This window comes from Mustela erminea, chromosome 7 (assembly GCF_009829155.1).
Source record: "Mustela erminea isolate mMusErm1 chromosome 7, mMusErm1.Pri, whole genome shotgun sequence".
Classification (NCBI taxonomy): Eukaryota; Metazoa; Chordata; class Mammalia; order Carnivora; family Mustelidae; genus Mustela; species Mustela erminea.
The window spans coordinates 5,405,521-5,432,569 of record NC_045620.1 but is presented as its reverse complement, the minus strand read 5'-3'; the positions used below and the strand labels follow the sequence as shown (position 1 = coordinate 5,432,569).

The 27,049-nt window shown below is 54.8% G+C and overlaps 1 protein-coding gene across 1 annotated transcript in view; it reads right to left on the bottom strand.

Moving 5' to 3' along the window:
* Positions 1–622: 622 nt before the first annotated feature.
* BMP7 (bone morphogenetic protein 7) overlaps positions 623–27,049 on the bottom strand; it is an 88,153-nt gene continuing 61,726 nt past the window's right edge. Inside the window, exons 4-7 of the mRNA XM_032350267.1 lie at positions 16,260–16,457; positions 7,517–7,593; positions 5,995–6,105; positions 623–2,700 (exon numbers count right to left, since the gene is read on the bottom strand). Of these exons, the coding sequence (XP_032206158.1) occupies positions 2,551–2,700; positions 5,995–6,105; positions 7,517–7,593; positions 16,260–16,457 (536 nt within the window). The 3' untranslated portion in view covers positions 623–2,550. The remainder of the gene's footprint in view (positions 2,701–5,994; positions 6,106–7,516; positions 7,594–16,259; positions 16,458–27,049) is intronic.

Here is a 27,049-nt window from a genome sequence, read left to right as displayed (position 1 = left end):
GGGGTTCTAACATCCATCAGGTGACCTCAGTGTGCACTTCAAAGGCAGAAGGAACCGGAGCTGTTGTTCCATGCTGCATGGCTGAGTAAGCTCTGTGCATAGTGAGGCGGCAGGCCCGGCCCCCACCAGGCCCCCAGGGGTTCCTCCATGGCTTGAGCTCATAGCAGCCCCCAAACGACTGAAATAATTTGCACTGGACAATGTTGGCTCTGGGGCCTGTGCTGCCTTAGTTTTGGGTGTACACACCCCCCACCCTGCCTTTCTTTTTTTTTTCCTTTCTTTCTTGCGCCTCTATTTTATTGGGATGACTACATCTTTAAACTATGTTAGCAGTAAACACAGCTAATTTACCCCCTGCCTCTTTGAAACAGCTGTTGACAGCTGCACTGTAATTCAATCAAGGATCTTTGTAGTGGAGCCTACCAAATTCCCATTTATTGTTGGGTTCCATCTCTCCTGCCTGGAGCCCCACACAGCTGCAGCAAATGTTGACGAGCGCCCCTTTCTCCCCAGGGCCTGGATGATAAACAGCGTGTTAATGGCGGGGCCAAGGCAGAGAGTTCTGAGCAAACCAACAGAACTCCAAAGTCCAGGAGTTGAGAGAAAAGACAACACACGGACATACATGGCCCCAAGAATCAGAACCAAATGTCTTCTTTTATTGAAAAGTCAAAACCCTTTTTATTTTGTCTATTTATACAGAAAATTCGCTGAAGGCTGCTCTATACAAAAGCTGAAGGTACATTGGTCTGATCGTTAATAAATAGTCTTAAATAAGAAAACAAACAGGCTGGGGAAAGCGAGCTCATCATCCTGAACAAGGGACTGAAGGAGGGTGTAAAATGAGCTTCCAATGGACATAAATAATTTCTTTGTTTTGTAACAACTATTTACATGTTTCAATGTACAAAGGATGCTTGCCAGAAACCAGGTGGGGCGTGGATGGGGAGAAAACTTGCACCGAGAGGGAACCACACAGAAATCCCCAGATCTGCCAACAGATAAAACAAAGCATGGCAAAAAAAGTAACTCTTCCCCATTGACCAGGCAGATTGGAGGCTGCAGCCTAAGCTACTGAGGAAGAAAAATAAAAGAAAATAAAAACGGGACCCCAGTGTTTCTAGGAACCAACTTAATCAAGATGGAGAAATGATTCCCTGCTGGACTGGGTTCCAAGGGCAGAGGCCTCGCCGGGGGAACCCTGCTCTTTGTTTACAGACAGCCCAGAGCTCCACAAGGCCTGCATGGCAGCTGGAGGCTGGGTGCCCAGCATTTAGGGGACCCGCTGGCCAAGGTGAGGGAGGCTCACGCCAAGAGCCACATCAGAGATGGCACCTTTGAATTGGAAGCCTCAATTAGGACGTCACTCTCAAGGCAGTTTCTAGATCCTTCCATTTGAGATTCACGTCCACCGTATCCTGCCCCTAGCAGATCTCCACCGTGCCATCGGCTCCTTACCTCAAGGAGCTGATAGTTTGCAGAGTGCTCAGGAGGGGTCTGCAAATGAGAACAGTGGCTACAGCGGCCCTGGCTGGCACCTGGACTCCAGAATGCTGCTAATCATGACCAACAGGGGAACCCACCCGGGGGAGGGACAGCATGCCTGCCCACCCCACCCCCATCTAGAGTGAGGGTTCATTGACACTTCTTAAAATAGGTCATGTTAACTAGAGTTCAGAGTCAAGGTGTGGGCTCTCCCGCTGGCTGTCCTCTCATTCCATGTTGATTTTCTACCACTAGGAGAGCTAGAAAACCAATTCCAAACATCTGTCGGCGCTTCTCACGCCTATTTTAATTTCCGCCACCATGTACTCAACCGAAGGACGGGACATATTTTTCCTTCAAGGTTAACACACCGCCTCCTCCCAGCAGAAATTTGCCCTCTCCCTTCCCAGCCAAATCTTGGGTTTGGGCAAGTCTATGTAAACAGCAGGCCTCTGCAAGCCTCAGAATGAAACCAGAACGGAACGGAGAGGGGGCCTCCCCTGCCTCCGCCGGCCACGGCTTCTGTTTATGAAATCAGAGTAAACCAAGAAATGGGGATAAATTGTTTAGGAAAATATATCTGTAACATCCTAACCATTTTCATTCATTTGTTTTATTGTGACATTTATTACAGGAACTTCCGTGTCAATTTCCCTTGAGCACAGACACAGACGTGCCCACCCCTGGCCATGCCCCCTTCCTCCTGCTGCTGGGTGGCCTGGCTGAAGGGTGCTCCTAATTACCCCTGGGAACGAGTCAGTGCATGGCTGAGACTTCACAGCCCATGATCAGGGCCGGGCAATTTTTCTTTATATATTTTCTTTCCTTTAGGTTTTGCCTGCAGCAGCGTGTAGGATCTTGTCCATGGGAGGTTGATGAGAACCTGATCAAAAGGCATTTGCCTCTCCAATTCCTTAATCCTCCTACGCCCTTAAGGTTGGGGACGGGGGCAGGGCAGGTCTCGCGAAAGGCGGTTGCGGTGCTGGGTGGTGGGAGGCACTGGCTGGTGGGAGACCAAGGACCCCGGAACAGCGTAGTGCCAGCGGGTCTGACCTCTGTGAGGTGCTAGTGGCAGCCACAGGCTCGGACGACCATGTTTCTGTATTTCTTCAGGATGACATTGGAGCTGTCGTCGAAGTAGAGGACAGAGATGGCGTTGAGCTGAGTGGGGGCACAGCACGGCTTGGGCACCGTTTCGGGGTTGATGAAATGGACCTGGAACACACAAAGAATGGCGGCATCGGTGAGCAGCACTGGGTCCCTACTCCCGTTCTATAAGGAACGCCAGCTGCTTGGACAAAATGACGCACGTGGCACGCCCCCTTGAGAGTGACCACATGTCACACTTCCAGTTCTGGCCCGTGATGCATAACCTCTGGTGCACAGACCAGGGGACCAGAGCACAGAGGTGTCCACAGCTGGGGAGTTAGCGGCCAGGTGGCTCTCCACCACCCCGCGGTCCTACGCACCACACCGCGTTCACCGCGTCTTTCTGCTCCACCACCAGGAGCCAGAGACCCTCAGCCCCCAACCACGACGGCCCAAAACGTCTCCAGACATTGCCAAATGTCTCCTGGGAGGCAGATCTGTCCCTAGTGGAGAACACCTGGGTTAGACAGTAAGGGCCAGCAGGTCAAATCCCGTCCCGAGGCCCGGTTTGGGGAATAAAGTTTTATTAGCACCCGGCCAAGCCCATCGGTTCCAGAGTAGCCAGGGCTGCGTCTGCCCTGTGAAGGCCTGAGCTTAGGAGCTGCAACAGAGGCCTTCTGACTCACGAGGCTAAAAATATTTACCATCTGGCCTTTTTCAGAGAAAGGCGGCTGACCTCTGGGCTAGACCTGTCCTGTCCAAGAAAAATACAATGAAAGTCACACGTGTAATTTAAAACATTCTAGCGGCCACGTTTGGAAAGATGAAAAAGAAATAGGTAAAATTAAATACAGTACTTCATTTAACCTGGTATCTCAAACATATTATCATTTCAACACGCACTTATCACAAAGAATCTTTTTTTTTTTCTGTCTTTAAAACCTAGCATGTTAATTTTACACTGACAAAGCACCTTGATTCAGATGGGCCATATTTCCAGGGCTCAAGAGCCACGTGTAAAAGTGGTTACCGGATCGGATGGTGCAGGTCTAAATTGTCCTAGACGCTTCTGCCTCTTGAGCAGTAAAACTTGGAGGACCAAACTGGGCAAACACTTGGTTGGACGTCCGCGAGAAAGAAGGGCGTCTAGAAGGGAGGGATGAGGGATGAAGCCAGATGCCGCCGGGCTTCCTGCTCCTTCCTGCTCTGGGATTCTGTGCACCTCACAGCAGACAAAGGCGGGGGCGCGGGTGGCAAACAAACTCAAAGGCCCGAAGGGGACACGCAGGCACCACCCGACGAGTGAAGGAGACAAGGAGTAAGACAAGAGGGCATAGTGAGGGTTGGGGCAAACCCAAGGCAGATGCTGCCCGCGGACCTCGGCCAATCAAGGCCAATGCAGCTGCGTGTGCCCAGTGTCCAGGACAGGCCAGCGATTTAGTTCTGCTTTGTTTGCATGTGAAACTTCCAGGTTTCCAACACACTGCGCGTGCCAAGTGAAAGCATTCTGGAAGCCTCCAGCCTGTGACCTCTGACATAAGACAGCACACTTAGAAGCTTTTTTATTATGGACGATTTCAAACTTTACAGATCTACACCTTCCCCCCAGCTCCTCCATCCTTGAATAATTTGAAAGCAAATCCCAGACATCAGCTCATTTCCTGTGTTTTTCACCAGGACCCCCAAAGGCAAGGATCCCCCCCCTTTTTTTTATTTGCTTCAGAGGTAGAATTTCGTGACTCCTCAGTTGCAAATGAGACCCAGTGCTCATTCGGCCAATGCCTCCTTCATGTCCATCCCCCAGCGACCCTCTTGTCCCGCCCACCTCCCCTCAGCAGCCCTCAGTTTCCTAGAGCTCAGCGTCTCTTATGGCTTGCCTCCCTCTCGATTTTCATCTTTCTTTATTTTTCCTTCCCTTCCCCCTTCTTAAGCAGGAGCACAGAACCTCTTTTTAGAATAATCAGCTCGTTCTGATCCCAGAGCTCCTTTGCGACACGTGGACTGAGTGGGTGATCAGGGGAACACCAGGCTCCCCCTGTGTGGGCCATGAAGCAGGTCGGAGGGTAGAGGTGTGCCCTTGGCAGGCGGGAGACCCCCCCCCCGGCACCTCCCAGGGGCATCAGGGCTGGACCCTAGGGCGCACGCGGGCATGGGAGAACGGGCCCAGGCCAAGAGACAGGTTGGGAGCACGATTTGTTTCCAGCTCAAGGCCTTTCAATCCCAAGCAGGACTTCAGAGTTTACCTTTGGGGAAGGAAGGGCCTTGGAAAAGCACAACTAAAAGAGAAGCCAGAGAAGCCTTCCCTCGAAGGGCAGAGAGAGGTCCAAATGAAAGGAATAGGTTTTTTTTTTTTTCCCAAGACATAACATGTGAGGCAGGAACAAGTTTGCCACTGAACAAAAGAAGCCAAAAGCTTCAGAACAAACAGAACTGTAGGACGGAAAGGATGGCCCCGGGCCATGAGCTCTCCATCACCAGGAGCATTCAAGCCAGGGAAAGGACCCCATGATGTTCATGGCAAGGAGTAGATAACCAAGACCCCTGAGCCTCAGATTCTAGGCCAAAGAACCAAGGTCTGAATTTTTATCACTGTTGCTGTTTTCCATAGAGTCGTCAATCACTTCTCCCAAGAGTCAGCAGGGCTGGGTACCCTGTTCAGAGCTTATCTTCTTATCACAGGGAATCCTCCAAGGATCGCAGGAAGTTCAGCCGGAACCGGCCCCCGCCCCGCCCCGTCTCTCTGGCCCGTGGTCCTGTCTACCAGCTTCCTCGTCCTTCCTCCTCTGCTCATCTGTCTACTTCTCCCTGGAAACTGAGCCCCAAGGGCAGGGAACAGGTCTGTGCTGCTCCCTGCGGTGTCCTCAGCTCCCAGTGCGGTGTCTACCTGCAGGAGATGCCCTTGGATGGCTGAACCCCAAAGATCAAGGCTAGGAGGCAAAGACCTGAGCTCAGGGGCGAGACTGTTTATGAGCTGTTTCTAAACAGCCGGCCTGAACCCAGGGAAGCCCGGACTTTGGGAGCCGGGGGGTGGGGACACTCGTGGATGACGAGCAGACGTGCAGCAACCGAGAACAGTCACCCAGAGAGAGGCAGGGCCAGGGCTAACATCACCCTGAGGCACAGGGACATTATCCAAGATACCTTTAGGAGCTCCTGAAACTGCTCTTCTTTCTTTCCGAATCGGGAGAAATCTGTGAACTTTAGGGTCAGAGACTACACACATCTTTACACCAATGCTGTTATAAAGTATGATTTTAATCTTTTTTTTTTTTTTTTTTTAGTGGAGGAAGGGGCCTACGCCAGGAGGAGAGCCCAAGGCCCGTGAAAAGTTAGGGCCCCAGTCGGGAGGAGTGCTAGGCAGGGTCCCGCACGCCCCTGCCCTGGCTGAGCCCGCCCAGAGGCCGTGCAGCCCACACTCACCAGCGTCTGCACGATGGCGTGGTTGGTGGCGTTCATGTAGGAGTTCAGAGGAAAGGCGCACTCGCCCTCACAGTAGTAAGCAGCATAGCCTTCAGGCGCGATGATCCAGTCCTGCGGGAGGGACGGCATGAGCCCCACAGGACCTCTCACGCCCCAGCCCCCTCCTGCAGGCCAGGCTCCGTGCTTCCACGGGACAAAGACACAGCCCACACCGTCCTGAGCAGCTGGGGGTCCCACAGGAGCGGGAGAGGCGGAGGCTGGACAATCACAGTCCCCGCAGAAGACAAGATGAGGCAAAGACCACCCAGGGGCTGGGCTGAGCCCAGAACGGACGCCGGCACGGCCTTGCTGGGAGGTGGCCCAGAGATGTGTGACCGGGGGCTGGGGGAAAGGGGGGGGCGTCAACTCCAGCGCTGTGAGAGGTGGTTACAAGTTGGCAGTTTGCTTTGAGCAACGTGGGAGAGTGACGCCTCGCCTACAACACTGAGAATGAAGTGACTGTGTAGACAAACCGGCCCGCGCCTGGTGCACATGCGTGGCTTGGTCGAGGGTGCTCACAGCCAGGCCTGCCTTTAGGGCTGGGTCAGCCCGGGGATGCCGTTCAGATAGCATGCACACCCCTCACGGACTCAAGTCCGTGGACTCTGTCTGCAGAGGAGCTGGAGCCTGGGTTCGGGCTCCAGCACCAGGACGCAGGCACGGCCAGGCGCCCTGTGGGGCACAGACCCACAGGAGGGCTCCACACCGGCTGTGGGCTGCTGTCCCGCTAGTGCACGGTCCCCAGGGAGGGATCTGGACTCCCCCACCAAACCACAAGCCCGCTGAGGAGTGGACAACAAAACCACTGGTCTCGGGGATCTCAAAGCCCTGTTCCGGATATTTGAGCTCCATGAGGGCAGGCAGAGGGTCACACTCCCTGCTGCGTCTCCTGAGCCTGGAAGAGTGCCCAGAATGTCAGAGACGCTCATAAACAGTCATTAGAGTGTGTGACCCTCATGCCTGTCCTAGGATTCATCCCCTGCCCTTCGTCCCATTCTGTCCGAATCATTCCAGAAGGAGCCGTCACGGTCCTATGACACAAGCTCATCCCCAAACAGGTGACAGGTGCCGGACCAAGCACCCAACCCGAGCTGGGCCAATCCACCCCTGCCCCGGGGAATATGAGTCATGGAAGGGGCAGCGGGGGATGGGAGGACCCTGCAGGTGACGGGCTCTGCCCCATCAGAGAGGAGCAGCCAGCCGCAGGATGGAGTTCAAGTTCCCACAGCAAATGAGGCTCGGAGTCCAGAGTATGGGGGCTCCTGGTTCTCTCCTGAATCCCCCCCAAGTTTCTGCTCTTGCATGCCACGAGGCGACCCTATACCCTCAACCTGACGTCTCCACCTGCTTAGGACTCTTGATTCTGGTGAGAAACGTGACTCACTGCACACACAGGACGCAGGCCCGCTGCTGTGGGGAATAGCGCAGGGACACCCACGCTGGAGCTCTAGCCATCGGGGCCCGTGCGGCCACCCGTCCTTACCTGCCAGCCCAGGTCGCGGAAGCTGACGTATAGCTCGTGCTTCTTGCATGCCTGCCTCTGGTCGCTGCTGCTGTTTTCTGCATTGGCGGGAGACAGGGGTGCGGGTGGGGTAGAGGAAACACACACACATATTAAGGCTCCCTCAGTCTAAGGCAGTGGTGTGAACACGGACAGACTCAGCTAGAAGGAGACCTTTCTAACACAACAGCCGTTTGAGGACCCGCAGCCTTAGAACTCATTTTCACCCCCAGCAAGCAGCCTGGGTGGGCGGTGCCGTCACCCTCATCCCTCTTGCGCCATCTTAGCCCCTAGCACTCTCCGGATCCGTCCGTGGACCTTGGTCTTTCGGTGCACAGGTATTGTCCGGATGCTGACCGCTGCCGGGAGTCCATATAGGAACCCACGTGCCACCACGCTGGCTGCAGGGGCCTGCTCAGAGGGGTCTGCCTCTGGCCAAGCTCACCTGCCGAGGCCAGCCTGCCTTGTGAGGCTCACCCTCTTCAAGGGCAGCAGGGAGGGGCACAGACCGGGCCTGGGACAAAGTCCCCACCACCAGGAAGAAATGAGAGGGTGGAAAGGCCAATCCCACTGACTTCCCAGAGAGACATACCACTACTGAGGTTTCTTTGAGGAGCGAAAACTATGCACTGGGGTTTTCCAGAAGTATGTAATGTTTGCAGGCATCTGGGCTAGGGTTTGAGCACTTGGAAACAGGTAGGAAGCTCTGCCCCCGCCCCCTCTCTCTCACACACGCACACAGACACACACACACATTCTGGTGTTCCTGCACAATTTTTCATTTGCAGCTATGAATATGTTTTCCCCCTATCTATGCCTTGTCTTTCCTCCAGCTAGAACTTTCTAGGAGCTTTCTTTCATGCTCAGAGCAATGTCTCAACACCTGCCCTTGGCCTGTAGGGCCTAATATGGCCCTGATTCCTAAGCCACAGTCTTCTTTCTGTGCTGTGGTTGTACTGCCAAGCCTGTTCCTACCTCAGGACCTTTGCACTTGCTGTCTCATCCACCCGAAATGCTTCTTCTTGTAATCTTTCTAAGTCTGGCTCTACTTGATATTCACATCTCTCCTCGAATGTTGCCTCTTCGACACTGTGAGGTCACCACTGGGTCCCCAGAGCCCAGTGTCAATCAATATTTGTGTCATTAACACACATATAAAGAAGTCAATGCCTCTGTCTATGGCTGTGATCCTTCCAGGCCTCAGTGTCCCAGAAGGTAATACACACCAGTGGGTGAGGGACACAAGGAGAACGGCTCACAGGGTGGAGAGGAAAGTCCAGGAGACGACCCAGGGTTGTCTGCTTGCCTGACCTGCACTTGGGAACCATCCAAACGCACCTATTTCTACCTGCCCTGTCAGTTCTCTCAGATGGCTAGGTGAATGGCCCTTCTGGTGGCCTCAGGGGCTTGTGGCAACCCCAGCCCTTGTCACTGACTGGTTCAGAAGCCAGGACTGAGCTCACCAGCTCTTATCTCATCCTCGGAGTGAGGATTGGTTCAGATAAGAGCAAATGATCCCATTCAAGCCAAAAGGACATGCTGGCAGCATGCTGGAGGCTTCTGGAAAAAGTTTCCTAATTCTTAAGGAAGACCATGAGAAAAGATGCTCATCTGTTGCTCCTGTTGCCTGGGAACAGCAAAGGAGGAGCGCTGATGGTTACCTACAGCCACAGCCTTGAGGAAAAGCCAACACTGAACATGGGGGACAAGGACAGTAAGCCAGGGCTTTCACTCTTGTTGACTTTCTGGATCAACCAACCCTCATGCCCACCCAACCATGCACTGGGAGTCAGTGGCTTTCCTAGTGTTGAAGCCACCTGATCTGTGTTTCTGAGACTTGCAGCCAAACCACCCAAGGGCTCCTGCCTGGAAAGGTGCATCTGGTGTGGGGGTGGTTGCCAGCTAGAGCCCAGGTAAGACCCTGGTGGTGTAGATAGACCCCAGAGCACACCAGCTCCCGAGTGGAGTCTGACCAGTGGGTCAGGACCAGGCAAGGGGGTGTGGCTCCAGCTCTGGAGTCAGACCCTGGCTCTCCTAGACCTTGGGCTCCTCATCTGCAGAGCAACGAGGAGGTGCCCACTGGGGCAGCACAACACTCAGCTCATAGCCACCAGAGGCTGATTATTATCCTTCCAGCCCACCTGCGAGGAAAGGTTAAAACTCTATACACACTTCATTCCCCCCACACACTCTAACCATTTGGAGTTAATGATTGCTTCCTCCAAACCCAACACCAAGCCACATTTGGAAGAAGTGAAATACCCATCAGTTTCCTGCGATCCCCAGGAAGTCTAACTGTATGGCTTCTAGGTCAATGAGAAACAATAAGATAAAAAGGATATCACTGAATTCCCTTCCCTGGACCTCAACTTCCCCATCTGTGAAATGGGTGTGAGACTTGAAATGGGTGTGAGCCACATGTGGCGACCATACACTGTAAGTCAGGAAGATCTCCTTAGACACCTGCTGGGCGTTATGTTGTCCTAGAAGTAATGAATGTACAGGCACCCGGGCTACGCCGAGGCTAGGAACAAATCTGAAATGAAGTGATGGGGGAGGGGGTGAGGGTGGGAAGGAGAACGAAAAGGAAGAACAAGGTCAAGGAGAAGAAGACAGGGCGGGAGGCAGCAGAGGGCACAGCGATCAGAAAATGGTCTCCAAGAAGCCTTCCAGAAATGCGTAGGTCTGAGATGAGCACATATGCACGGCTGGGTGGTTCAATCCCGTGCAATTCCCACCGCCACCAGCCTCTGTGAATATTCCTGATTTTGTACATATCTTTGTATCTATAGTTCAGCAAAGCGATTTTTAAAGATTTGCAAACCAGTGAGAGAAATCACATTGAATTCATTATGACAGAATTGCATGTGTCTTTACAGGAGGGATCCTGGCCCTCAGGGACATTCAGAGCTTCTGAGATGACCTCAGTGAGGGTGGGGTGGGCACAGTCTCACCACCTCAGTACCTAGTGCTCCATCCATGCGTCCATCCATCCATACATCCGTGCATCCATCCATCCATCCATGCTTCTGTCCATATATCCATGCATCCATTCATACAAACCATTACTGAGTGTCTAGTGGTTTATAGATGCTGCTTTAGGCATCAGAGCTACAGCTATGAACAAAACAAAGCCCTGCCCTGGGGGCACTTGTCTTCCAGTGACAGAGGCAGACAGTAAGCCAGTGAGTAAACAGAAACTGCATCCTGTCGAGGTGGAGAACAAGACAGAAGAGGAGAGTGGGCTGCCAGGGAGGCTGTGGGACGGAGGGTCCTCACAGAAGGTTCTTCCGAAGAAGTGATGTTTGTGTAAGAACCAGAAGGAAACGAGCCAGCCAGAGAAGCATCCAAAGGAGGAAAATTCTATGACGAGGATGTAGGGGAATGGAGAGGAGGGTGCCCTCCGTGACCGAGAAGGTCAGCAAGAACCCTAACCGCAGCAGCTGCTGACCAAGGACAGAGACGCAGGCGCTAGAGCCTTCCAGGGAGGAGGAGGCATGAGCAGAGCTCAGCAGCAGGCAGTGCGGGAGGGGCGGACGGTCTTCTTTGCTGGACTGACTTCTGAGGCTGGGCGCCAGGGGAGGACAAAGAAGGAATGGGGGCCTGGGGTTCTAGCTGCAGGCGTAGGAGGGCCTCTGGAGGGCTGGGTGGTAAGTAAGATATGAAGGTCAAGGTCAAGGGAGCCATCAGAGAAGAGCCTCAAGAGATCTATTGGATCATCTGCAATACTGTCTAGAATGCACTGAGTGGAAGTCCAAAGACGGCCTCCGTCGCTGTGGCCACGCCCGCGGCCGCAGGTAGCACCGTCAGCGCGCAGCCTCCTCCTCCCTCTTCACTGGAGGGAGGTGGCAGGTAGAGGGCAAGGAGGGAGAGCGTCCCTCAGCCGGTGACGTGGAACGACCGAACATGTTAGCTCGGGACGGGGCCGTGGCAAAGAAGTTTCACGTCAAGTGCCAACGCTGCTGGCTGCTTGATGTCATGAGTGAACAAGGTCTGGAAGCTTTGGGAGGCTCAGTGAAAAGGTGGTGCGACCATTGATTAGGAATGCCTGCCATGAGCAGAGGCAGGGCAGGTGTAGGCCTGAGAGTCACTTTTCCCAACTCTATCTTCAAGCAAAGCCATGATATTTGGCTGAATGTTGAAACCCAAGACATTGAAATCCAACAGGATTTGGATTTTGTGAGCAGCCTGTGAGCCCAGCTGTGGGTGTCAGTGGGGGATGGGCACTGGTCCTGCCACCAAAGACCCAGCCACCTGCACTACCTCTCTAGGCCTCCTCGGATTGTGGGAGAAAGCGGTCGGAAGTCCTGTTTCCTGACGACCTCATGTTAGCAGAAAGACTAGGACAGGGAAGATGACATGCCCGCACAGGAGACTCCCAGCTCCCCTATCCCTCTGGTCTGGCCCCCCTGAACCCACACAGGTTCCTCATCTGCCTCGACCAGTCCCTGCCCGAGCAGCTCACAAGTTACAACCTCCAGATCATTTGGGGAAGATGCTTAGTTCCTAGGGGGTTGGGTGCAAACGTGGGAGAGGAGAAAAAAGTGGGACCCAGTCTCTCAACCCCAAACCACACCCCCTAAGAGCAGGGGAAGGCTCTGGGGCAGGGTGGGAGGTGATCAGCCTACAGGGACCTCGCAGCGGACCACAGGCAGGGGCACCCACACTTGAAGGGCCAGCCCGTGAGAGGGTTCAGCAGGATACCAGCCATCACGTGAGGTAAAGCCCTTCAAAAGGATGTGTATGTATGCGCGTACACACACATTCAGACATTCGGGTTTACCAAGCCTTGGGGTGGGGGGGAGGGGCAGGCATTGGTATTTTTTAAAAAATTACATTTCCGGGAAGGATTGAGATGAACTGCCAAAAGGACTAGGAAGTAGAAAGTCCCAGGATGCCACCGTACACCAGCTAGAACGGCCAAAATTAGCAAGACAGGAAACAACATGTGTTGGAGAGGATGTGGAGAAAGGGGAACCCTCTTCCACTGCTGGTGGGAATGCAAGTTGGTGCAGCCTCTTTGGAAAACAGTGTGGGCATTCCTCAAGAAATTAAATAGAGCTTCCCTATGACCCTGCCATTGCACTCCTGGGTATTTACCCCAAAGATACAGATGTCGTGAAAAGAAGGGCCATCTGTACCCCAATGTTTATAGCAGCAATGGCCACGGTCGCCAAACTGTGGAAAGAACCAAGATGCCCTTCAACGGACGAATGGATAAGGAAATGTGGTCCATATACACTATGGAGTATTATGTCTCCGTCAGAAAGGACGAATACCCAACTTTTGTAGCAACATGGATGGGACAGGAAGAGATTATGCTGAGTGAAATAAGTCAGGCAGAGAGAGTCAATTATCATATGGTTTCACTTATTTGTGGATCATAACAAATAGCATGGAGGACAAGGGGAGATGGAGAGGAGAAGGGAGTTGGGGGAAATTGGAAGGGGAGGTGAACCATGAGAGACTATGGACTCTGAAAAACAATCTGAGGGTTTTGAAGGGACGGGGGGTGGGAGGTTGGGGGAACCAGGTGGTGGGCATTAAGGAGGGTACGGATTGCATGGAGCACTGGGTGTGGTGCAAAAACAATGAATACTGTTACACTGAAAAGAAATTTAAAGAGAAAGAAAGAAAGAAAGGAAGGAAGGAAGGAAGGAAGGAAGAAAGAAAGAAAGAAGAAAGTCAGTCAGTCCCAGGATGGAGGCAGATTCCAGGCAAGCTAGATAGGTTGCCATGTGAGGGAGTGAGAGCACATCCTGGGGATTATGTAAAGGAGTGTTTGGTGTGGATGCAGGAAGAAGTCAGGTGTTGAATTCAGCGTGAGGCCTGGTCCCTCTGCCTTCATTACACCCAGCAGGCCTGCAAGATGCTGGAGTCCGCAGGATGGATTGTGCCGTCACACGCTGCCTGACTGATATGGAAAGAAATCTGGCAAGTTCCCCTGTCTGACCCTTCCTGAGCACCCCACCCTGCTCCCCGCCATTCTCAGCACAGCCAGGAGGATCATCTGATCATCCCTGCCCCCACACCACAGCTTAAAGCTCTGCAAAGGCTTCCAAATTTGTTTTGGATGAAATTCAAACTCAAGATGTGACTCTTAAAAAAACTCCTGATCTCGCTCACCTTGCCAGCCCCACCCTCCTCCTATTCCATGGCCTCCCTCTCCCCTCAAAGGAGCCCCACTGCTTCCCAGCCTAGGCCTCTCTGCCCGTGGGTCCCACTCCCTGGATTACTCTGGTCCAGCGGACCCATCCCGGCCTCGGGGTACCTGCTGGTCCCCGAGCTCTTGGTGGGGCATCCTTCTCTGCAGCTCCCTCCTCCAGGACGTGTCCATCCCCTAGTCATCATCCCTTGCCTCTCAGGCCTGTTCATAAGGGACAGCCACCTCCAGCCCGGCCCAGACCCCGAGGGTGGTCCATAGCTGGGCTTTCCCCAAGGGACTCCAATGGCTAGAGCCAACACGGAAGAGGTTTCTACTGTAAATTAAGGGATTCGGCAGGATTTTCGACAGGAGGCCTTACAGACCCTTCCGAGAAGCCTAAAAGCAGAGTGGATGCACCGGCCCGTGAAGAAGCCTTCCAGAGTCCCTGCACACCAGCTTCAGAGACACTGAAGCCATCCGGGGCCCGGGGGGTCAGGAAACCCTGCTCTAAAAACTCCACCAAGCATAAGCGACCAGTCCTTTCTTTGCCTTCAAAAAGGAAAATAAAGAGAAATGTAAAAACTGGCTACGTGAACCCAAATTAGCTGATGCTAATATAAGGTTAGTCTGGGAGTGGGGGCTTCTTGGCGACCATGAGCCCCCTAACATGCCCCTCTGGGCCAGCCTCAGGGCCCAGGAGCGGGCAGAGCTGAGAAGCTCGGCTCCGAGTTCCCCACGCGGCCGGCAGCCTGGTTCCCGCTGTGGACCCTGCCTGGCTTTGGAGCCCACGCGGAGCCCGGATACGGCACAGGGACACGCGGCGTAAACCACCCTGTAAAACGTGGTGGCTCCGCTTCCTACGGCTGAGTTAACGAACGACCCCAGACGCGGCGGCTGAAAACAACGCCCGTTCATCACCTTCCGGCTCTGTGGTTCGGAAGTCCAACGCGGGCTCGAGTCTAGGTGTCGGGGGCCGTGTTCCTTCTGGAGGCTCAGGGAGACATGCACGTCCCTGTCTCTCCTTGCCTTCTCGTATGCCACACCCTGTCCCCACCTCCAAAGCAGGTGACGTCACACCTCTCCGCTCTCCTCTGGCCTCACAGCTCCCTGACCACGTGAGGCTGGATTCTCCCTCCGGAAGGACCCCCGTGATTACAGTGGGTGCCGGGCCCGCCTGGACCATCCCAGCTTATCTCCCTATTCCAGAGTCTGCTGATGGGTAACCTGCATCCTAGGGCAGCCTCGGCCCCCTGTGCCTTGTAAGGTAAGACATTCACCCGTCCCAGGGATTAAGACACGGACATCTGGGGAGCGGAGGGAGCACCCCTCAGACAGCCACACAGCTGGCCCCAGTGAGGGGACGGGGCAGGAGTTTTCTTTCAGCCACAAGCTGGGCTCTTGGGATCTGGGTGGTCATTTCCGCAGTCCGTGGGGAAGATGGTTTGGTGGTGAAGTTATCGGCATCGAGGTGCATCTTTTCAGAGGCGGCGCTCAACGTGTTGGAGATTGTGGGGCAGGTCAGGACGTGGGCCTGCAGGCCACAAGCACCCCCAGTGCTGAAGAGGCCAGTCCAGGCCCACCCGGCTCCCAAACTCATCCCAGCAACCCCAGGCCACAGGATGCCAGCAACATCCTCGGGCCTGGTCAGCCTGGAGGAAAGGGACCACGTGGCAGCCAAGCCCCGAGGCTGGCAAAGGCAGGCCCACGTGAGGCTCAGCAAATGCCTGCTAAATCATCAGAAGACACTTAACAGGATCACTGGGGCCACCAGAGCGCATCCTGGCGAAGCCAAGCAGGCTCAAATCCCAGGGCTGCCTCTCACTTGCTTTGTACACGTGGACGAGTTACTTAACCTCTCCGAGCCCCACGTCTGCCCCCGCTATCAGATGGGAGGCCATCCTCCTCAGAGCCTCAAGAGCCACAGAACACCACGCACACCCTACAGCAAGTACCTAAATGTCTCCGGCCCCGAAGTCACGCACTAGCCAGTACTTCCTCCTAATCTTTGAATTGCTAGCTATGAAAATGCTACCTTTATTTTTAATTTGTTTTTACTTACCATAATGCATCGTGGCAATGAACCGAAAAGTACCCCCTAAAATACACTGTAAGATCTAGTGCTCTTTTTTTTTTTTACTTATAAAAACAAAATATTTCCAACAAACCTAAAAATATCCCGAATAATACACAAAAAACTCACTACCACCCATTAGTCAAAGGAGCCATGAGTTTCAAGTATCTTTCGCTTTAAGAACTAAAATCGAAAATACAGCAAACTCCCCCATTTTTCTTCCTTTTCACTCTCAAGCAGCGCCTCCCTGGGAAGGTGGAGTGGGGTCTTCCCGCTTCATGTTTCTAGAGCTTTCTTTCATTTACTTGTAGCTGTCATTTTGACTACTTGGACATTTACACGACTGGCTTCGTTCTACTAATGCTTGGCTACGTGCCTTTCGAAATGAACTTACTACTTATACACAGTTAAGGCGGTGAGCTCCGCGCAGGATGGGATTTTGAGTCACAAGCCTACCGGGGTCCTACTGTGGGTTCCTGGGGTCCGTGCCTTAACCCTCCCAGGCATACCTGCCACGTTGGCCACCCGTAGGGCTTCCTGGTTCTTGGGCGTCTTGGAGCGGTTCTGGCTGCGCTGCTTGCCCCCTGTGGAGCGGGTGCTGCGAAGGTGGACCTCCGTGGCCTTGAAGAAGGCCACCATGAAGGGCTGCTTGTTCTGCGGCCCGTGCCGCCCAATCAGGCCCGCCAGCTTGGGGTTGATGCTCTGCCCTAGATAGGAAGCAGGCAAATGCACAGAAGATTGATTTCAGAGGAGAAGCAGTGCGCAGGGAGGGGCTGCACGCCTCACGGTCCACTCCTGCACCTGCTATTGGTCCATCCACATCCAGCAAGTGCTTATTCAGCATTTACTCTATGCCAGGTTGCTCAGGGGCTTGGAACACAGCAGGGAAGCACACAGAGGGGTCCTCTGGGTGTGCACACAGTGGGGCAGTGGGTCAGGCAGGCAGCACAGACCACGGCAGCCCCTGCTGATACGTGTGCACGCAATGTAGGAACCGGGCTGAGGTCTGCGGGCTCTGGCTAATGGAAGTGCTCCTTACATTTCATTGGCCAAAGCAGGTCATGTGATCCACCCAATTTCAAGAGGTGGGAGAACCCTGTTTGCCCAAGGAGGGTGGGAGCAGTTGCAAACAGGCCCAGTGACCACCACCTTAGGCATGGAGGGGCTGTTTGCGCAGAGGACTGGGTAACAGCGAGGGAGGGGGCCATGTGGGTCCTGGGGACAGGCCTTCTGGGCAGAGTGTACTGCAAAGGTAAATGCTTGGACGTGGGAGGGAGGTGGGGTGTTCAAGCAACAGGGAAGAGACTGCTGCTGGGTTAAAGCGCAGACTGGGGGTGTGGAGCGACGAAGGAGGGATCCGTGGGGTAAATCAGGGGGATAAATCAGGGGGAGGGACGGGGTGGGCCCCAGGCGGCGCGGAGCAGAGCTGGCCAGAGACAGTCAGATCCTCGGTGATTCATTTTTCAAATCGGTCTTTGGAATTTATGTTGAAGGTTTTGTTTTGAAATGATTACAGATTCACAGGAAGTTGCAGAAGAAAATGTACAGGGACGTGCCCTGCACCCTGCCCAGTTCCAGCCCACAGTCCCATAACTAGAGCATATCCAAAGCCGAGAACCACAGAGCCCGGGTCTACTTGGAGAGAAACAACCGACAGCATTTGCCGAGGGACTGGACAGAGAGTGTGAGAAGGTGCAGAGTCATCCCTGACTTCCACGCTCTGGGCCCGAGCACCTGGAAGAAGGGAGGGGCCGTTTACAGAGGTGGGGAAACCGAGGCAGGGCTGGGGTGAGGTGGAGAGAATCGGCCCCGGAAGGGAGGGTGGAAGACAGAATGCAGTGTGGTTCGGCGGCTGCTGTGTGCAATGTCCACCTGTCCCCGGAGGGAAACTGGCGGGTGGGCAGGACAATCCCAGCAGGAGTGTGGCCCCTGATCCAGGGGGGAGAGATGGACCCCGAACCAAACATGCTCTGGCCTGGTGCCAGACTTCCCAGGTTCACGTGTTGCCTCTGCCATTCAACACAGATGCTTCTCAAAACAGAGCTTTGCACGTCGGACACGCTTGAGAAATGCTGGCCCGGGGCGTGGGTCGGGGTGACACAGAGAAGTTCCTCCGGGGACAGGGTGTAGCTGGGCAGCGAAGTGACAGCTGAGCCCAGGCATCCAGTCTCCCCCATCGAGAGGGCAGGGTTCACACCGGGTGCCCAGACAGGGAGGATCTGGAAGGAACTTGGGGAAGAAGAAAGACACCCAGAGGATACAGGACCCGAGAGACAGAGAGGAGAAAGCAGATGGAAAAAGGACCGTGTCCTGTGTGCTGCTGCTGGGCGGGCTGGGGCTGGGAGCGGAGAACAGGCCAGCAGCAAAGGCCACCGCCCAATATGTACCGGATGTCATGCCGCAGGGTGATAAATATGCCAAAGGAAGATAAAGCAAGAGAGAGGGTAAGGAAAGCTGATGTCACTCATGAGAGAACAGCCCGGAGGCCGAACAGCCTGCCCATGGACACCCAGCTTGGAAGGGACCGAGCAGAGTCTGGACCCAGGCTGTGTAAGAGGGACAGAAATACATAAGATCCAGCTAGGTTGGAGGGGTCAGAGGCCAATGAACGCGGATTCTGGGGGGCGCTGGGCCCGTCCACATCTGGAATTAACTTCACCTGGAGTCCCCCGGACGGCCCCACGTCAGGAAACCCAGCCTCCCGGGGCCCAGATCGGCACCAGAGGTTCGCTTTGGTGTTCTCACAGCTCGTGTTTAGAAGAGCAAGCGTCCCCCATACCCCACGGTTGTACCTTCACCCCCTGGAACGTTCGGCTCTCCTGCATTCTTTAGCAAGGGTTTCCTCGAGTTCATGCATTTATAATACGAATGATTCTATAAAAGAAACCATTAAAGTGGAGCCCCTAGGAATTGTATTTTGCCCTACCCCCACCTGGAAGGCTTTTAGGGCAAAATAAAAATGCCTCGCCTGAAAACCTGATGCTGTTCCAGGCACAGTAAATCCGAGGGCTGCAAGCGGGCTGCGCAGCACCGAGGGAGGGTGTCCGGCCGGCTTTCGTGGCGGTCAAGCACAGCCAGGCCCGGGGACCTGCAGCCTCGGGGAAGCAATCGGTAGACACGGGGGAAAGAAGGGACACTTCCGGGGGGTCCGAACTCGCATCTGCCGCTGACTGCCCGGTGTGGGCCAAGAGAGGTAAAGTTGGATGCGGGGGCCTCAGTGGCCTCATCTGTAAAGTGGGGACGAGGCCATTTGTCTCACCCATGCCCCCTCTCCATGGTACCCAACCCAATTTTCATTTCAGCCTTTGTGTCTTAGCGGCCCTGCCCTGGTCATAGGGGTGAGCCTGTGGTCTAACGGACAACTAATCTTCCAGCCACGGTGATTGACTCAAGGATGGGCCTAGGACCCAGTGCAGCCAATGAATGGAAGTTTCTGGAGAAGAAACTTCCCACTTAGCATCCAAAAGCAACCCTCTCTCTCCCCAAGAAAAACAGGGAGGAGGAATGGACGGAGCCCCAGAAATGGCCACCAACTGGAGACCACGAGAGGATCACATTTTCAAATGGGGCTGATCTGGTGGAAGGAAGAGCAGAGAGACAGACACAGGATCTCTGGTGACGTTGCTGAACCACTGGATCAAACCAGTCCTGAAGTTCCCTTCTTGCCCCAACCACCAAGATGACTAAAACCCTGTGATTGTTTAGTCTAAGCCGCATACACGTGTGTCTACAAAAACAGGTGTGTGCAGTTCCTCATAATTGGGATGGTACGGTTACCACTGTTTCCTATAAACCTGGGTTTTATGCAATACACCGTGGACATCTTTCTCCATCAGCAAAACACCCCAACCTCGTCCCCTATGGCCACAGAGGAGCTTCGCATCTGAAAATGCCTTTACCTCATCCTCTCCTACTGACAGACAATGAGGTTAACGTCCCAGGCTTAAAACAACCACCCCATTGTTGGCCCATTGTTCATTCAGCAACTACTAGTGAACACCTACTGTGTGCCCCGCTCTGTGCGAGGTGCAGGCACAGCAGTGAGCCAGAGGAACCCCCAAAGATCCCCCCGCCCCCCCCCCAGGGAGGAAGATAAGCCCAGGGATGTGGAGTATGGTGGCCACAAAGAAACTAGGACTGGGTCGGGGGCAGGGACAAGGGGGGACTGGTCAGGGAGAGAAGGCCTCTTAGCCACGGGGATTCTGGGGGAGGAACGTTCCCCATGGAAAGAACGGCCAATGCCAAGTCCAGGAGGCAGGAACACACGATGTGTGTTTGAAGAACAGGGAGGAGGGCTAGGGTCAGAATGGGGGTGGGGTGATAAGGTTGGGTCCCTGGGGGCCTTTGTGGGGGCTCTGGATCACAGTCTAGGTATTGTAGCAGCCACAGAGGGTCCGGAGAGGGGATGTGGCCAGACTTCGGTGGCGAGAGGCCCAAAGAGGCTGGTGTGGGGGGAAGAGGATGGCCCGGAAATGAGCCCCTCCCTCCAGGCTCTCCTCTAGACTCCCCGCTTTGGCAGCCTCTCTGGGTCCTGCCCACGTGCCCTGCAAGCCAGGGCAGGGTGGTCCCCTCCACCCACTGCCCCAGCACAGGTCAAGGGCTCCAAGACGGGCCACAGCATGTTCACCAAACAGACGGCGGCAACACAGTGGCTGGTCCTGGGCCCCCAGCACTCAGGCCGTTGGGGGGCACTAGAGGAGGTGCACAGGTGTCCTAGGAGCATCCCTCCCCCAGAGTCCTGACAAGCAAAATTGTCTGCACACATCCACAAGTGTCCCCTGGGAGGCCACAGGTCCCGGGTGGCGAGCCACAGCTTGGCACACATCCTCCCTACAAGCTCCACTCTTGGACAGACACACAAAGTTACATCCTTGCCGTCAAGTTTTTAACTGCAGAACTCCAGAGACAATGTGGCGTTTACCCACACAGTTAATGGACCAGGAACCTAAATAATTCATTCATCTTTTTTACACATATTCATGGTGCACAGGCAGGGGCCAGGCACTGCCCTGTACCCTGGAGGTTACACCCACAGTCTGGGGAAGGAAGCGCGGAATCAGATAAGCTGTGACCACATCTGGGAGAGAAGAAATTTAAAGCATACATCAACATACGTAAGTATGTACGTGCATAGGGGTTTTGTTTTCATACCCCCCCCAAAAAGGGCCGAGAAGGGTTTTACTGGAGGAAAGGACATGCGGGTTGTCTGGCAGAAGAATTCTGTTTCACTTTATGATATCACAGGGCATTGGCTTTCCGTAGCATAAGCCAGGGCAAGCATCTGTTTTGATGGTGTGTTTCTGAATGTCCAGGGTGAGTGTCACAACTAGGGAGCCAGGCCACATGCACTGGGCTGATGGCTGCAGGGAGAAGTAACTGATGGAGACAGGGAGGCACGAGAAACCAAATACTTGAACCATAAAGTCTGTGTCTTCAGGGAAGTTGGAAAAGACGTATAGTCCAGCTAAGAATTAATAAGTTAAAAAAAAAAAAAAACCCACCTGAAGATTTGCCCAAGAGCAGGTTTGCCAAATTTTGCAAATTAAAGTACAGGAAGCCTGGCTGAATCTGAATTTCAGAGAAATGAATAATGCTGGCAGTATATGGGACATACTTATGCTACGTAATAACTTATTGTTTATCTGAAATTCAAATGTAATGGGATGTCCTGTATTTTAATCTGCCCAGAGGCCCTCCTCAAGTGAGGAGAAGACGGTCTTCCCAAAGTAGCAGTAGATCTGATCTCCTGTGCTGGCTGCACACGTACACCATGGGCGAGACATCTGGTCTACCCCATAGGCAGGTACGTGGGCTCAGAGCAAAGGCTCACTGCTTTCTTCTTCTTTGGTGGAACGCATTGCTTGACTCTTTGTGGGCTGCTTTACTTCTGTTTTTGTTTTGGGTTTCCTTTTTTTTTTTAATGTTAGTGTTTAAACGAACATCTTGTATACAGATGAGTGAGTCTTCCCAAACATACAGACTGAGGTGGTCACCACTCTGATCAGGATGCACTCTGGCAGGTCACCACTCTGATCATGTGCTGCCTTTTATCTCGTGCGTCGAAGCTGGAGATACTGCTGCTTCCTGGGGACACGGGTCAAGGTCTGGGGACATTTTGGAGCTTTATGACTTGAGGGAGGTGCTTCTCCATCTTGTGGGTAGAGGTCAGGGATGGTACTAAACACCGTACGGTGCTCAGGAGGGCGCCCCCCCATGCCAATATGCTGATGGAGAGGAACTCCACTTTCTAGACCTGCTCTTGCTCCAAGACCCTTCCCCGGCTCCCACACAGCTCCTCCTAGGATGGGCACTGCAGGCTGCTCAGAGATGGTCTCCTCCCTAAAAAGGCAGGCAGAAGGAAAGAAGATCCTCTAGCCTGCCTACTTCCTTCTTCCGTGCTTGGGAATGTGGAGGCTGCCGTCTCGCCAAATGTGATGTGGTGAGTCTTAGGACACAGCATGGAGCCAGGAAGGAGAAGATCTTGACTACTATTGATTCTGTAGCCCAGGGCTTGGCCAACAGCAGCCCGCGGGCCAAATCCAGCCTGCCGCCTGTTTTGCAAATAAAGTTTTATTGGAACACCTCTTTGCACATTAGTGCACATATTTACCGCCTGCGTTCATGCTCTGATGCCACAGTTGAGGAGCTGTGACAGAGTCTATCTGGCCCACAAAGCCTAAAAGTTAATTCAATATGTGGTACTTTATGGGAAAAGTTTGCCGACCTCTGCTCTAACCAACCCTAGATCCGCATCCTTCCGGACTTGTAAAGGAAACCATAACTGCCCAAGATAAGGCACTTTTGTTGTCTATCATTTGCCTGATAGAGTTGCCCGGCAGAGTTGGTTCTCTCTGTTGCTGGCTCACAATATAGACGAGGAACAAGCCTTACCAAGTGTTTGCTCTGCACCAGGCACTGTGCTGGGGCCATTCCACGTGCTGCTGCTCAGGCAGGCCCCCGATCCCACATTTACAGAGGGAGAAGCTGTGTGGAAGCTGTGAACTTGACCACCACACCATCGCTGAGTCCAGGTCGATAGACACACAGGAAGGAAAAGATTGCTTGGGCATGAACGTGGACAACCTACAGAGGCTCAGACGGCAGGAAGGATTCCCCAAGGCATGAGGAGGAAGGTCTTCCAAGGGGGGAGCCAGGTGGGTGGTGGTGTGGGGGCAGGACTCTGGGCTTGGAGGACAGGGACAAACCAGTGTGCATCAGGCTACTGCTGGCAGGTCCTGGAGAGGCAGGAGCAGAATCAGCACGCCCAGCACCGGGGAAGCTGCCCAAGGAAGGGGCATGGAGCCCGAATGGGTTCTCTTGGGAGAAGAGAGAGCACAGCCCCATCACAGAGAAAGCGACATCTTGGTTTTGTAATTTCTTTGTTTTCCAGGCCCAGAGCCCCCGTGGAGGCCCCCTGGTGGAGGCCCGCAGCAGCAGAATGCCCCTTGTGGATCGGGATCCTGCAAAACGTGTTAACTCCAGCCGCTGGTCTCCATGGACCAAGGCCCAGGTGACGGGTGAGAATGTCTGTATGGCTTGTGACATCCGCCGGGCCCCACTAACCCCATGTTGTCCCAGCCACAGCCGCACACCCAACCCGGGAAGGACCCATCCCAGCCTCTGGGTCATCAAGGCCTCCTCCTGTCTCTCACTCGGCTTCTGCACAAACAGGATGTGAAGCAATCGCAGGGCGAAGGCACCTCCGAGCCAGCTGCACGGCGGGCGGGAGCGCTCGCCAACCTCAGCTTTACGCGGCTTAGCCTCCGCGGCTGTCGTGGGCACGTGGCTCACCTCCCGCTCCCGGCGCGGCGGCCGTGGCCGAACGCTGGGACAGCAGACACCCTCAATCCTTTAAATGCCTTGCAATCCCATTCAATCCCCTCGGGGAAAATGGAGAAGAGAGGCACGTGCTCTCGCGCCCGAGGAGAGAAGCCCGAGGCACCCTTTGCGCACAGACGTCCAGAACACAAAGAAGGAGACACGGGGCGGGTGGCAGGAGAAGGGGCCTTCCGTGTCCGAGAGCAGCCGCTGGAGGCAAGGTGGGCAGGAGGGACCGCCAGATTGTCTTCTCAGATTGGAGAGTTGGGCTTTTCAGCACTGCCCTCCTGAGCCTCCAAGTGATTTCTTCTCTGGGCAAGAGAGAGGAAGAACACTATAACCTAGAACAAGAGGCTGAGTCCTTGTCTTGGGTCCAAGTCCAAGTCCAAGTCCTTGTCTTGGGAGCAAATGTCCAGGTGTTTCCACATCTGCAAGGGCAGAGGTGCCTCCGGTTCAAAGCCATGTCTTCCTCTCCCTGTGGCTTGGGACAGAAGATGGTAGTGGAAAAACCCCGGATAAGCCCTCCTGAGGATCCTAGAACTTGTCTTCACGCCTCCTCCCTGACCTTTAGCATACTGTCTCGTCACTCTCCACTCCAACGAGATAGCGGGCGACGTGATGGCAAAGTCCCTCAGGCCGTAGCCCAGGGCCTGCAACAATCCCGGGCTCATCAGATGCTTGTTGAGTGAAGAAATGTGTTTCCAGTGCGGGCGGACAGGCTCTGGACTACAGGAAGCAGGTTCTAACACCCAGGTGCCGGGGCAGGGAGAGGCCGGCATCGCTCCCCAGTCTGGGACGCCGGACCCAGGGCTGTCCCGTCCGCAGGCACAGTGCCCAGGCCTGGGTACTTTCAGGAGCCCGTGAAAATGTTTTAATGTCTCTTAAAGTCAGAAGACACATGAACTTTTGAGGGTTACAGAAATTGTTTTCATTTTTAATCCAACCAGGATTCTATTCATCTTTATACTGTCGTGGTCATGAAACATCATTTTTACTAGTTTTCTTTTTAACAGAGGGAGGAGCCCACAAAAGTTACATGCAGCGCTGGCCACTTCTGTTGGTCCCAGGAGCAGGAAGCCCACTGTCCTCTGGGTTCTTTCTCGAGCCCTTTCCTCCCCCAGCAGGAAGCAGGACACTGTAGGGTCCTGGGCTATCTGTCCCCAGGGCTCAGCCATGTACCCGGCGGACACTCCTGGGGTACGCTCTCCCCAAGCCTGGTTCCCGCGGACCACATCTCCTGGAAGGCGTCCCAGCAAAGAGCGAGTCAGGCTGGGGGGGCTGGAGTCAGAACCGGCGCCAAGCCCAGGTCTGCCCGAGGAACTGGGCGACTTCAGGCAAGCGGACCCCCCCTTCTCGGCCTCGGTCTCCTCGTCCACTAACGTGTCGATGCTCACAGCCACACCCCCTGGGTGGGTCACCGTGATCACGAAGCTAGTCAACAGCAACCATGACGCTGACAGGAGCACGCGGGAGGGAGTGTGGTCAGGGTGCCCGGCCCAGGGCTCAGCATCTCACAGGAATTCACTCTTCTGCCTGATCATTATTGCGTCCGTGGAACAGAAGAAGGGACGAGCCATGGAGAGGCTGCGCCAGCTGCCCAACAGGACACGAGGCTGTCCGAGGAGCAGGGCTGGGCTGCCGGCTCCAGGGTCCACGTGGGAGCCGCTGGCCATTCCCTGGTCTGCACAGGAGCCCCGAGCCAGCAGCCTGGCCCGCAGCGAGGGGTCAGCCTTCACCGGCACCACGGGGACAGCCCCCTTGTCAGCTGGCTAGCTCTCTCTAGCTCTGGGGGAGCTGGAAGGCATCAGCACCCCTCCGTCCTTGCCTCCTCTTCGCTCCCACTCACTCGCCCCTGAGCAGGGGGCACCCCCTGTGTGGCTCGGGGGCGGCTGCCTTTCCTCCTATCTTCTGTGCAAAGGGAAAGACAAGTAGATGCCAGCCCTCCTTCCCCCAGCGTCCTGTCCCCGGATGAGACACTGCTCCCACGTTGGCTCCCAATGAGCCACAGGTGCCTGGAGAGTTTATGGTCTTCTCCCCTGCACAGGCACGCTCTTTGCTGCTCCCCGGGGGCACTAACAGGAAGGCACAGCTGTTGGGAGAGGGAACAGACACACACATCCTGAGTGGTCTCAGGAGGGACTTGGAGACCCGGTGGGCAGGAGGCTCACATCACACCAAACATAAAGCTTCTCAGAGAAGATCTGTGACATCTGTGCCTCACGAGGCTGGAAGCAAGCTCACCAGTATAACTATCATCAACAGGCCCATTGTTTGGGTGGGAAAACTGAGGCCTCTGAGATGGGACAGGCTCCATATTCCGGCAGCCACCTAGCGGCTACAAGGAGCTGCTAGGGTCTGGACCAGCATTACACTGTCCCTGTCGGACCTGTCTCGGTGCCCCTTCTCCTTTCCTCCCAAAGGGGGCACTGGGGGCTGGGCCCGGGTGCCACTGCCCTGGAACTCGGTTTGCCCAGGTACCACAGGAGGCAGCCATGTTCACTGAGTTTGGGTTAATGCCAGCAGTTGCCCCCGAGGCGGGGACCCCATGGCTCCCACAGGCGGCACAGCCGTGGTGCACCAGCATACGGAGCCCCGAATCCATGGACTCCCCAGCAGGCTCTGCTGGTCTTTCACGGGGGTAGGGATTTAACCTGACAGGGTGCTCAGCCCGAGCATGGTCTTATTGGCAGGTACCCCAAAACACGGGGCATGACTGTGTCAGCAGGTCAGCACTGGGCCAGGCCCCAAGTGACTCAGGGAGCTCATGAGAAAAGGCAGCTTCCTGGCCCAGCCCTCAGGGACTCAGCACCCACGGGTCTGGGGTGGGGGCAGGAATCACTAGCCTCAACGTGCCCCCCAGGGGATCAGGGACACTGGGGTTAGAGGGAAAGCAGCTGCATAGCCAGGAGCCCGTGGTTTCAGAAACACTGGGCTCACTGGCTATATCTCATTCCCACGAAGATCCCCAAATTCATAGTCCCAGTTAGCCATCGTTCACTCTATCCCTCTCTGATGGTCTGCGTGGGTGGTCCTTTCCCGACCCAGGCCGCCAGGCCAAACCTGTCGGCTGGGTATGCACAGTGCCTGGACAGAGCAGCCCAATTCCTGAGTGGAGGCATCCATGCCCAGCTCCGGGCGCCCCATCTAGGAGGGGGCGGGAGGGGAGGAGACAGGCCCTGAGTCATGAGTACAGTTTCCGATCCTTGCTCAGACCCTGGGTAGCATCTTACAAGCACTAGGCTAGCCTCCCCTTAGATGAAGAGAGATCCCCAGGGATCTGCCAGAATATGGAGTCGCACACCTGCCAGGGGCCTACTGTCCCATGAGGATCTTACGGGCAGCACCTGCCTAGTGGCCCCATGGTGGGAAGGACAAGAGGCTATGGCATTCCGCACTGACTCTGGGCTCAGCTGCTGTCCCGAGTTGAACAATTAAGCTCTTCACTTGCATGAGCTCATCTGATCCTTCACCACCCACCCTG